Below are 13,322 nucleotides of genomic sequence, written 5' to 3' on the forward strand. Positions count from 1 at the left end.
CTCGTCTTTCCTTCTCCAGTCCTTCTCGTGCCACCCCAGGTAGAATTTCCACTGTTATTATGGTATTCCCATGCTCAAGAATGCTTCATGCCTCCCTATTGCTGGCTGTATCTATTCTAAATTCCTCTGCTTGCTTTGAAATGCCGTCCCTCTCCTGACTCTGCCTTATTTATCAATTTTAGCCCTATGATCCCTGACCTCTCTGGTACGTACAGACTGGCTTCTGCTGTCTCTGTGTATGCAAAGTTCATTCCCCCTTATCTTGCTGATCTCTGTGCCAGTAATTTTGCTCCCTTCCCCATATAAATCTACCAAGAAAATGAAAGGGAAGCCACAGACTCAGGTATAATACATGAAAACCACACATCTGATACTTGTATCCAGAACACTAAAAACAAACAAACAAACAAAAACCACCCTGGGATACCTGGGTGTTTTAGTCAGTTAAGCAGCTGCCTTTGGCTCGGGTCATGATCCCAGGATCCTTGGATTGAGTCCCACATAGGGCTCCTCACTCAGTGGGGAGTCTCCTTCTCCCTCTGCCTGCTCGGCCTTCTGCTCTCTCTCTCTCTCTCTCCCTCTCTCTGGCAAATAAATAAGATCTAAAAAACCCACCCTTATAACTCAATAATGAGAAGGTAAATAACCTAATGCAATGGAGCAAAATGTTTGTAAAGACACTTTCATTCAGAAAAATGTATGTATGGTAAATAAGCACATGAAAGAAATGCTCAATATCATTAGTTATTAAGGAAATGTCAACTGAAACAGTGAGATAAAGCTACACACCCACAGAATGGCTGAAATTAAAAGTCCTGATACTTTCAGAGGTTGGTGGGGGATACGGAGTAACCAGAAACCAGAACTCTCTTACATTGCTGATGGGAATGCAAAACAGTATGTCTGTTTTGGAAAGGAGTTTGGCAGTTTTTAACTAAATGTCAATTTTTAAAACAATTTGTACCTTTTTCTCACCCATAATAATAATAAGAACAAAAATGAAACTAGCCTATACCAAAAGTAATTTGTTGATTCATAAATGAAAAGTCCAGGAGTTGTTGGCTTTAGGTATGGTCAGATCAAGATAGCCAAATTATATTATTAGAAAGTTAGCTTTCCTAAACTCCTAAAGTTTAACTGGGTTTGGCCTCAACCTCAGGCACACCTTCCCTGGGGGGTAGGCCCCACAGAGCTGGCATAGCCACAGCTCCAGGTGCAATGGAAAGAAATCTTTTCCTGCAGAGTGATACTGATGTGGGTCTGAGGACTAGTTCTCATCGGCTCCACTTTGGTTATGTGGCCATGGGATAACATAATGTGATCGGCTTATGCTTGAGTCCGGTGCCCACTTTTGGACATGAGAATGGAGTCAGCCCCGCTTGAACCCCATGGACTAGGTTTACGGGGCTCATCTGGCTAATGAGGAAGCTCAAGGTTGAGTCTGGGACTGTGTCATTGCCATCTTAGCTCTTAGTCACTTCTCCACCTGCCTCCAGTGTTAGAAAACAAATGTGCGTTTATTACAGAATATTTGGAAAGTAGACAGAAGTAGACAGATAATGAAAAATGACCCAGCACTAGCCTCTATGGACCTTTTGGTCTCTTTCCTTTCAGTCATTAAAAAAATCATACATCTTTTTAAACATACTGTATTCTATATGATAGCTTTTTGCCTTGATTTGTCTCTAGTCCCTTTTTAAGACCCAGCTAAGTCTTCATATTCTTTCATGTTGAAATACAGTCCATGTGCCAAAAAGCTCCGTAAACTATGAATCCCTGTGCAGCCATTAGCTGTTCTTCCTATTATGTGGCTCACCCAAATTTTCCAGATTCCTTCTTGTCTCTCAAGTTGCCGCCCTCTGGCTCATGGGTCCCCAGGCAGCTGGCACACAGGCTCTCTCTACTCTAGAGATTCTCACACTTTAAAGGACAAGAGAAATCCTCAAAATGCTCATTGAAAATGCGCATCTCCAGATCTACCCCTAGAAATTCGGAGGTGAAGTAGGTAGAGAAGAGCTCAAGGAATATTTCTAAAATTTTCTTCTATTAAAATTTACCGTTTATACAGAACTATCCTCAAAAATCACATGTGTACCACTCAGTGAATTTTCACAAGGTGAATATATCCATCTCTGCTGCTTCCTGGGGTTGCCGTTCATTTATTGTACTTAATGGTATAGACTGGCACTTACTTACCCATTCTCGTGTAGAGGGACATTTGGGCTGTTGCCAGATTCTGCGTATTATTCATATTGCTGCTGTGAATATTTTAGTAGATTTGTTTTGGTGAACGCATATACGTATTCTTTTGAGTATACGCCTAGGAATGGAATTTCTGGATCTTACCGCATGCATATATCCAACTTGAACTGATAAGTCAGTTTCTCCCAAGCAAAAAATCTTCAAGCCTTACTCTCACACTTGCTGTATATGGGATGGGAGTTTTATCTGTCTTTTTTATTTTAGCCGGTCTGTGTGGAGGTGTTCCATCGTAGTTTTAATTTTCATGTCCCTCATGAGTTTGAGAAAATTTTCATAAATTTATTGGCCGTTTGGATATTGCCTTTGGTAAGTTTATTTGTGTCTTTAGTCCATTTTTTTCAAAGGTCTTATTTATTTATTTGACAGAGAGAGAGATCACAAGTAGGCAGAGAGGCAGGTGGAGGTGGCGGAAGCAGGCTCCCCGCTGAGCAGAGAGCCTGATGCGTGGCTTCATGTGGGGCTCGATGCAGGGCTTGATGCAGGGCTTGATCCCAGGACCCTGAGATCATGACCTGAGCCAAGGCAGAGGCTTAACCCACTGAGCCACCCAGGTGCCCCACCTTTAGTCCATTTTTCTAGCGGGTTGCCCATCTCTTTCTGAAAGCTGCTTAGAATTCTTCATATAGTCTGGATTTGAGTTCTTTACATTCTATACATTCTGTTATATTTTCTTCGACTCCCCTCACTTACCTTTCACCCTATTATTTGCATCTTTTTATTAATAAAAGTTCTTCATTTTATTTATTATTTGTATGTTTTGTTTGTATTTGTATGTACATTTGCATGTATATTTTTTTATTATGTGTATTTGTATGTATTATTTATTTATTATTTGTATGTGTGTGTGGAGGGGGTGGGTAAAGCTTTCCCATCCAGTTTAGGAAAGAGCTGGTTACTTCAAGTCATGCAGATATTCTTCCTTCTTTTTCTTTTCCTTTTTTCTTTTTAAGATTGTATTTATTTATTTGTTAGCTAGAGAGCGTGCGCATGAGCAGGAGGAAGGGCAGAGGGAGAGGAAAAAGCAGGCTCCTTGCTGAGCAGGGAACCCGATGTGGGGCTCCATCCCAGGACCTTGAGATCATGATCACTTTAGCCCAAAGCAGATGCTTCACTGACTGAGCCATCCAGGCATCCCTCTTCTCTATTCTTCTACCAGTTGGCTTGGACAGACAACTCTTTAAAAACCAGCACCTAGGTAATTCTGATGCAGTCTATAAATTATGGCTTGTGAAACCTGCCATTTTCTGCTCTAAACCTCACACATCTTTTCAGAGCTTTCTGCCCTGCCCTCTCCCTCAAAGCAGGGTGCCATGAACGTCCTTCTTCAAGGTGGGCATACAGGGTGGGCATTCACCATCCTTAAGCCGTTGTTTCTCTCCATGCAGTCTTGCGATAGGGACGCTTTCTCAAAGCTCAAGGGGGCCAGATGGGAATGGGTAAATTTGACCGTGTGCAGACTGTGGTGGTCAGAGAAGAACGAATGACTGCAGAGGGACAGCAAATGCTTGGCTCCAGCCGACTGGGGCCACATGAGACCGAGGGTCCCAAACTACAGATCTTCCTGCTTTCAAAGCCAAGCCAAGCATCTGGGTTATGTAAAATATCCCAATTTTTGAGTGATGTTGAGCAATTCAAATTCAAGCTTTGAAAATTCACTGGGTGGGGAAAAGAAAGAAAGAATAACAAAAAAGAACAAAACAAAAGAAAAGAAAAATGTTTGTGATGGCCTCTGGCCCCTTGTCTATCTAACTTTTCAAATTGTCATAGAGTAAAGAAGCAGGCGGCCACTCCAAGTGTGATTCTGGGACCAGCAGTAGACAACCCCATCACCCCCCCAACTCCAGGAGCACATTAGACACACAGAACCTTAGGCTTTCAACCTATTGAGGCAGAATCTAAATTTTACCAATACTCTCAGGCCTTTCACACACACATGAAAGTTCGAGAAGCACCAGTCTAGATGTATCATTCCAAACACTGGCTCAAATTAGAATCATTTGGGGAACTTAGAAGAATTTCTATGGCTGGGCTGCACTATGGACCACGTCAATCAGCCTTCCTGGAGATGTGGCTCAGGCGCTGCTATTTTTAAAAAGCAATCTGAGTGATTCAAACAGGCAGTCAGAGTTGAGAACCACTAACTCAGATCCATCTGTCATTTGCGAGTGGGAAAAGTGAAACCTCAGAAAACGGATGGATGAAATGTCTTGCCCAAGGTCATTAACTAATGTATGGGAGAATCTGATTTGTGCTCAACCTCTTATCTCATGATTCCCAAGCCAGTGCCTTTTTGCTACAGTTACCTTTGGTTCCTGGGGGGCAGAAGTACAAAATGATCTAGTTCAATGATAGCTCATTATTCTCAGCTTTCCCGCTAAGCTGCTTTCAACACTGAACCCCTAACAAGACGAGAAGCTGTGAGCTGACAGGTCCTTCCTTCTGCCTATTCAAGCCCAAGTCCATTTCATTCTCCCTATACATCACCCCAAAAGTGCTAACTGCTCTCACTGTGAAGAAATGGAAGGTCCTCCACTTGGGTGTCAAAACGGGTGACACTTGGTGTCAAAAATCTCGCTGCATAGGCCTGGAGCAGGGAGCGGAGGCCCAGACTCCTGGCAGCCGTGTGAGGATCTGGGGTCAGCATTCATCAGCAGTGAGTGGATGGAGTGGGATGGCTGGTCCCTTATCCGTCTTGGGCTGCATCAGTAGAAGAACAGGTCCACAGTGCAACACGGGTAGGTCTGCTGGACTCCGATCCAGCACAATTTTACAATCAAAGAAACTGGGAGAAGTGAGGGGCTTGCAAACAGTGGTAGAGCCAAGATTCCTAATCCCTCTTTTGAGGCCCAGGCAGTTCTTATAGTATTCTGACCACCCCCACCCCCAACCCTGGTATAGTCCTTGAACAGTCTCATGGTCAAAGGAAAAGAGTAAATAAAAGTAATGTGTTACAGACTTGAGTTCTCTTGTATCTTGGGGATACCACGAGGGAGGCCCACATTTCATAGTGGTGCTTATGAAATTTCCCTTTATTCGTTTATATCCACTGCCTCATGCTTTACAGCTATACTCACTTCTCTTTTCAACTCTCTGCTGTCAAAAGTGCCTCCTCCCTAAGCCTCTTCCTTCTTCCCCTTTCTGCTCCAATTTGACAGCAGCAAAGACAGGAACATTTTGGAGATCTGAGGAGAGGCCCCATACAGGACTCCAGTGGGCAAACACTCTGGGGGCCATCAATACATTTCAAGTCCATTACAAGCATGTCCCGCCATCTCCTGCATGATGCCACCTTCCCTGGCTCTGCTCCAGCACTTCCATTATCCACCCATTACCTTAAACCTTGCTGCAGTCAAATCTTTAATGACCTTGTAGCTCCAGCATATATTGAGCATTTCAGTGTCCTCAGTCCTCAGCCGTGATACTCAGTCTGACCTGTGGGTAGGGATCTGTTTTATTTACCTTAAATAAAACAGGGATACTCAGGCTACTGAAGAATTGAGATGAGAGGCATGACTGTTGAGTACTGAGTAATTTTTAGGCAAGGGTGCTTGCAAGGAGAATTCTTCCAGGCCACCTGCCCTGGAGAAAAAATGGTCACTTGACAATGATTTGCAGTCCATGCTTATAACTTGCTTACACTCACACGAATGCTTTTTCATTTGCTCTCCTCCAGGTAAAGAAACTCCTTCCAAAGATCCAACCGTATCAAGTGAGTTTATAGCCTCATCTGAAGACAAGGAAAGATGTTGCCTGCCACAGAACATGAATCCAGGTATCTAAGCTTCTGATTTTTTTTTTTTTTTGTATTTTCTGTGTAGAATACCACAGTACCCTCCTTATCTCTCTCATTTGCAGGCTCCCTTCCTTTTATCCTTTCTAGGCACCAGCACCAAATGCATCTTTGTAGGCACGATCTTGACCATGGTATCCACTTGCTTTCAAACTTTCCAATGTTCTCCATTGCCTGCAAGATGAAAGCTTTTTGGGTGAACACTCAAAGACCTTCACAATCTGGGCCATATTAGGAGCTCCATACATATTTGCTCTACAAAAAAAGTATATCAGCAATTAAATTTTAAGGTGCCAGAGGGCAGTGTTTATTTTTTGGGATACTTCTATATTTATTCTACATGGTATCCTAAAGAGTTATTTATACATGGCTGGTTTTTCAGAAAATGTTTGGTAAATAAATACACAAAGGGTTGAGTAAATATTTGCAGGTCATGTTTGTAGTCTATATACAGTACCTTATACATAGCAGGTTCTCGATAATCCCTTGTTGAATAAATGCATAAATGAATAAAGGGTTGAATATGCGGGGTGAGAGGCGACCGGCAGAAGAGCCCCTGTATGAATCTTTCAGAAGCAGTACAAGATTTTGAAATTAATGTGAAGGAAATCTTATTCTCAAGACATGTCTTTCACAAGGTTCCGGGTTAGAGACCTCAGCAGAACTGGTGGGAAGTTGGCAGCAGAGGGCTCTATGACTGGGTTGAACTTTGTGCCAGAAGCATTTGGGATCAACCTGTGGAAAACCCAGCATCTGTCCTACAGTAACAGGGGCCATTTTGGGGGGCAAGTCGTGTGCCAAGTAGGTGCTAAATGACCGCCTCTCATTCTCACGTGCACATGTCTAAGAGGTGCCCCCAAATACCCCATGTCCAAGGTGCCAGAGTCTCAGAGAGAAAGGCAACCTTCCCATTGCCACAAACACGGCTAGTCTGTGATGAGACACGGGTTCAAGCCCCCGTCCTTGTTCATAGCCACCATGCTTCATTGTCCCTCCAAACACGTACTTCTCTCGGGCAGACAAACGATTGATTTGTGAAAAAGATTTACATTAAGAATGGTTCAAAGGACAGAGACCAGGTAAATAGATGGTGTGTACATGTCATACCAGGTTCCTTCCTTCCCCAGTTGCAAATTCAGTCAAACTGCTGGGCTGACCATGAGAAAAACCTTGCCCTTTCTTGTTCTTGTATCAATCTGCTTCTTTGCCTGTTAGCTTGGGCTGTCCTTGACAAAAGGTGACTTGCCACCTTTTGTTTCCAGAAAGCAGTACAGTCAGCATTTTGTCTTATCAGTGCATGAAGCCCAATGAACAAATGAGAGGCTGAACTTGTCTGTCTTCTAGCATTTTCCACTGTGATGCTGTTTCCCGGAAAGTCACTGAGTGAGACGGGGACATTCTACCCCAGCCTCCAACCTCTCCTTCATGCGGAAGAGTCATGGACAAAATCAATCAGATACATTAGCATGATTAAACCACCGGTATTCAGAAGGACTTAAAAAAAAAATGGCAAAGTGTATTTCATACTAACGCTGGAGTGAGCTTGATTTATTTCCCTGTCTGGTCATGCTGAGGGGACAACTGGATCCCACAGTGGGCCCAGACGGCAGGCTCTGAGTGGCAACTCTTACATGTCGAGATCTCAAAGGCAGTTTGCTTATTTAAATTCAGGTCTTTTGAGTGACATATCCGTGGATTCATATTCAGGGCAAGGAGATCCACTCTGAAGGCTGTCATTCACTGGGGACTATTGTGAGAGATTCTAGAAGGGAGTTTGGATCAGGCTTCGGAAGGACAGGAGAGATGGATTTGGTGAAAAGAAGTCACAGTCAGAGTCAGGGTTGATTACAGGTGTGACAAGATGAGGGCAGAGGGACAGTAATCCCTGCAGCGCTGGGGTGGGAGAGTTTGTGAGAGTCAACAGCTAACTCTTAATGTGTTAATTGAATATTTATTATGTAGGAGGCACTGAACAAAAAGCTTTATATGCATAATCTCCTTTGTAAGCCTCTTAAAAGCCCTGTGAAATAGATACTTGGCAAGTCATTTTGCTAATGGGAAAAGTCAAGTGTAGAGAGATAATTAACTGTTTAGCAGGGCACAGTGAGCGAGGGCAGAGCCAAGCCTTGAGCCCAGGTCTGTGTGACTCCACCTCCCTGGCTTCGCCTCCTCTGTAGAGGTCGGTGTGCTGATCCGTGAGGCTACCAGAGAGAGGGCTGGGTGGGACGGCTGAAGATGGAGGGCTTGGCTGAGGTTAGAACACAGGCCAGGGAGGAGCAGAGTGGAAGACTTCTGCCCGCAGTTTGCACCCATGCCAGGCCAGTTGCGGATGTCCTATTGGAGTTGGATGGCAGCCACAACATTTTTAGGACTTCTAGGTTAAAAATGGGCTTTTTAAACATAGGAGTCCAGGCTGCTTTGTGTTACCCAGGGCAGCATGAAAAGGACTGTCTTTAATCTCAGGGATCGGCAAAGTCCCTGGCAAGTTAAGGCTTGAAGAGAGACCTCCATTATCCAGTCCAATGACTTTTTGGTTCATTGTGTTTGATTATTAACAAGATTGCTACTTATTGTCTAAAGAAGACATGGCAAAGTGCAGTTATAAGATGAACCTCCTCAGGGTGGCCTTTTCCAACAGCACCGTCCGAGGCGCACCCCTGCCCCTTGCAACCACTGCATCACGCTGTTCACCTGATTACATTGCTTTCCTAGCACTTTTTTCTATCTGAATGTATTGTGTTCATAGAATCAGTTACTTGCAAAGAATACGAGCTCCATGAGAACAGGGACCATGTCAATTTTGTTTCCTGCTGTATCCCAGAACCTGAGACAGCTTTTGCTCATAGTATTGGTTGAATAAATGTGCATTTCAAAGAAATTAAACATAGACTTTAGTACATTAAGCAACTATCCTGGAAAACATTAATGGACTCATCATTAGAAACAGTTTAGAGAAAATGTATGGTGTATACATAATGCACAAAGTATAGACCATCTATTACATATCATAGATTTGACATATAAATGATTTCCACATATATAAATAAATTAGTATTTACAGTATTTATTAGTATTAGTATTTATAAATAAATTAGTATTTGTTCAAAACTTTCACAAATCATCCACAGGAAGGTGTATATGTCTAGCTCTTTTTGTTGGCACTGTCACCTTGGTGCCAGGCAGCCTAGAAATATACCTTGTTCAAAGCAGAAATAACAACAGCAACTCCTGGGATTCCAGAACATTCTCAGGCTTCAGCCTCTTCTTTCTTTCTTTTTTTGCCCTTGGAGGTCATTTTAAAGGAGGTGCTCAGGAGATCGTGAAGATTACTATAATCTCTAAATAATGAGGGCACCAATTTAAGATTTAGGTGTGGGAAACATTGGGGTTCATCTAATTCTTTTTTGCCTTTTGTTGCATTTCCAGCCTGCCCTGATTGGCATTCCTGTCTTTTCTCTTTAAGATCTGACGCTGTCCTTCAGTGTGAAGAGCCGCTCCCAGCGGTGTGTAAATGGCCTCCTGCAGGAAGCGGCCAGGAGGCGGCTCTGGGCGCTGGAGAATGAGGACCAGGAGGTGCGTGCCCTGTTTCAGGTGAGCTGGGGTGGCCCCATGAGGCGCTGACCCTGCCTTGTGTCCGTCTGCGGCAAGGCTCTCCAGCACCTAGGACAGCGCCGGGAACAGAGTAGGCTCTCAAGAAAACAGCTAAAGGAAGGAAAGAATGAATGAAATCTACACATTTGCTGCTCGGCAAGAATAGGCACTACTCAGAAGGGGGCAATCTCTGGGGCTGCAGAATCAGAGAAAAAACGGTTTAAAATCTGCCACTCATGGCTCTTTGACCTTCTATAAGTGACTCACCTGTCTAGGACGAAAATTGTTAGGATATTTACCTCATGAAGTATACCTCTTAAAAAATGTGATAAATTTGAATTTTGTTGTTTTTTTCATTGTGATAAAACAGACGTAATGTAAATTTTCAATGTTAATTATTTTATGTGTACATTTCAATGGCATCAATGCACTCACATTGTTAAGTACCCGTCACCACTATTCATTCCAGAACTTTTTCATCGTCCCAAACTGAAACTCTCTATCTACTAAATAGTAACCCCTTCCATCCCCTTTCCTCACCACGAGTAACCACTAAGTATACTTTTTTTCCCCTGAGGTACCAAAATTGCCAATCAAAAGTTAATAACTATATATTTTAGAATGAGAGGAGAAAAAGGCAATAAAGTAAATAAACCAGTCCTTCCTCTTTCATAGTGGGTAGCTAGTACCTTCAGTTGTTAAACCAAGGAAGAAGGATATGACCAAATTATTTACAGTTTAGGAGGAACTTTTTTTTTTTTTTAAATTTAAGAACTTATTCATTTATTTGACAGGGAGAGCACAAGCAGGAAGAGCAGCAGAAAGAGGGAGAGAGAGAATCAGACTTTCTGCTGAGTAAGGAGCCCAACACGGGGCTGGATCCCAGGACCCTGGGATCAAGACCTAAGCTGAAAGCAGACACTTAACTGACTGAGCCACCCAGGTGTCCCCTAGGAGGGACTTACAAAGAAAACCAAACTCAGAAATGGTTAAAAGTTGTTGCAACTAGAGATGGGAGAAAAAGAACATTACTTCATGTAATAAACTAATATGTTCTAGTTATTTTTATAGTCTCTGAACTAATTTGATACAAATTAAAAAGGGAAACATGTTCTATTAATCTGTCATGTAAAAAAAAAAAAAAAAAAAAGACTGGTTTGTTGGGAGGAGCCAGTGAGTCAGTATCTGGAGAGAGCTTGGCACTTTGCTTGGGTGGTGGCATGTTCTCCCTAAATAGCAGAGAAATTATAAATAGTAGGGTTTTTTTTTTTTTTTTTAAATTTCCAGAATTCAGAAAGTTGGAGGCATGAGCTGCTAACTGGCACCATAGTTCTTTTAAAAATTTGAGTCACTTTTGGTGTGGGCCAGGGCTGGGTTTGATTGAGTCAGGTGATCTGTTGGGCTGAAGGTTGATCTGGGCCAGCTTATGCAAAAGAGCAGAGACCTGGAGTCAGCTGGATCTAGGCTCCTGTCAGGGGCCACGACCTAAGCACAGGTGACCTGGGGCAACTGCTTAACCTGTCCGTGCCTGGGCTTCCTTGACTATAACACACGGATAATGCCATTTTCTATTAAATCTGAGATGCTGCTTGATTATAAAATGCAGCAATATTTTCTATACCTTGAAGAAGGGGAAATAAATACTGCCAATTAAGTATGATGTCACACTTTTTTATCTTTAATTTCAGAAATGATTAAGTGTGGTAAAAGTGCATCTTGAATGGATTAAGTAATGTAATTGTACTCTTTGCTGCAGTAGGGTTATTGTGAGTTAAATGAGGCATTGTTGGTAGAGGAGTGAAGTGCATAACAATGGATGAATCTCCGGGAAATGAGTATTTATCCAGAATCCCTTCCCTTATCAACAGGATCTGGGGGTTCCTGGGGCCTGGTACAGGTTCTCTTCCTTCCTCTCTTTCTATCCTCTTCTTCTTTCCAAAGGGTTCCCCCACAACAGTGTTCCAGGGGCTGATCTTTGATGGCAGGACCTGGCCTGAGGGAGGAAGGATGTTCTGACCATCACTCATGATAGTCAACTCTAGAAGCTTGGACAAGCAACAGAGAAAGATTTTAGGGGAAAACCAAGTCTGTACAGTAGGTCAGGTCTATTTTCTCAGGTACTTAAAAAAAAAAAAGGGAGGGGGAGCATGCAAATTGACACAGTACAGCCTTTCTAGAGGGCATTTTAGGATGGAAAACATGAATATCTACATTCCCAACTGCACATCTCAGAATTACTTGTGTCAAAACCTCAAAGATGTGTACAAACATTTAGCTATAGGATGTTTCTCACCGTACTGTTCAGGATGGTAAAAAAAAAGAAAAATCTCAATTGTCTCACCCTAAGGAAATGCTAATAACTTTGTTAATGTAATAATGGCATGAGTAACTGTTACAAATACTGTAAATTGATTAATGATGTGGGAGATGGTTCATTTCCAAAGATTACAAAACAATTTATGGAACGTGATTCTATTTATATAAATAGAATCATGCATAGGAAAAAGGATTCAAAGTTAATACACTGAAGTGTTAACCAAGATGAGCTCCCGGAGGAGGGACTGTGGATGATTTTTGTTTTTTTGTGTAATTCTCTTTTTCCGTTTGTCAACTCTATAAAAATTATCATTAGACATAGATTCACGGTCAAACTTGCTTCCAATGTGCCTTCTCTTATTTCTTCTTCACCTTCCCCCATCCTCCTATTTTTTTTTTTTTAAACATGAAAGGTAGAATTCTTTGCACATAGTTCTGAATCCTGGTTCCTTCTGTTGCTGCTATTGTTCTGTGTAGCTGGGTATTTTTGGAGGCTGCTTCAGAGCGCAAAGAATTTCCTCACTCTCTTTTACGGCTGCATAGTATCATAATATTCTATTGCATGGGTGAATCAGAATTCATTTTACCCAGTCTCCTATTGATGGACTTTTAGGTTATTTCCTTTTTTTCTTTTTCTATTTTGTGTGTGTGTGTGTGTGTGTGTGTGGTGTAAGAAAACTCCAGCGCTACAATCAAGAAATTTATACGAAGCATTTTGCACTTGTCTGAGTTTGTTAACAGGAGACGGTCATCCCAGGCTGATTCACTCTTCTCTTTACCCAGGACCTCTCAGCCAGGCTGGTGGGCATCCAGTCCCAGAGGGCTCAATTCCTCATCACCTTCAAGACCATGGAGGAAATCTGGAAGTTTTCCACCTACTTGAACTTAGGTATGACACGGAGCAGGCAGGTGGAAGAGAACCTACATCTTGGTTCCACCCATCAGGAGGGATTGACATTAGGGATTGACATTAGGTCTGGATCTGATAATTAAAAGAGGTAAAGCCCTGACACGGATGGTTAAATTCTGAAATATCACAAACTGCCTGGAACTAAATCTAAAGCAAATACTAACTATTACTCTCAAATGCTAGCAAATCTAGATTCTGTTAGATTTGCTAGCATTTGAGAGTAATGCTAGATACACTCAAATTACTCTCAAATTACTTTGTTTTCAGGGACAGACTACTTTCTTCAACAGTCAATCCATTGTTAAACTGTTCTTGGTGATCACTAAATTTGATGGATGAACTGAAAGGCAGATTGATGGTTAAAAAAAAAAAAAAAAAAAGGAACCAGTCTTGAGTCATATCAAAGTAGCTGCTCAAAATAGTAAAGTTGTGGATACTTTAGACTATGTTTTT

The 13,322-nt window shown here is 42.3% G+C and overlaps 1 protein-coding gene across 2 annotated transcripts in view; it reads left to right on the forward strand.

Moving 5' to 3' along the window:
* SH3TC2 (SH3 domain and tetratricopeptide repeats 2) overlaps nt 1-13,322 on the forward strand; it is a 53,607-nt gene that overhangs the window by 4,530 nt on the left and 35,755 nt on the right. The window contains exons 2-4 of one of the 2 annotated variants that reach the window (XM_032337381.1): nt 5,936-6,034; nt 9,516-9,643; nt 12,743-12,848. In XM_032337381.1, coding sequence (XP_032193272.1) covers nt 5,936-6,034; nt 9,516-9,643; nt 12,743-12,848 — 333 coding nt within the window. The remainder of the gene's footprint in view (nt 1-5,935; nt 6,035-9,515; nt 9,644-12,742; nt 12,849-13,322) is intronic. The other variant, XM_032337382.1, reaches the window with a different exon arrangement.

The sequence above is a fragment of the Mustela erminea genome, chromosome 3 (genome assembly GCF_009829155.1).
Source record: "Mustela erminea isolate mMusErm1 chromosome 3, mMusErm1.Pri, whole genome shotgun sequence".
NCBI lineage: Eukaryota > Metazoa > Chordata > Mammalia > Carnivora > Mustelidae > Mustela > Mustela erminea.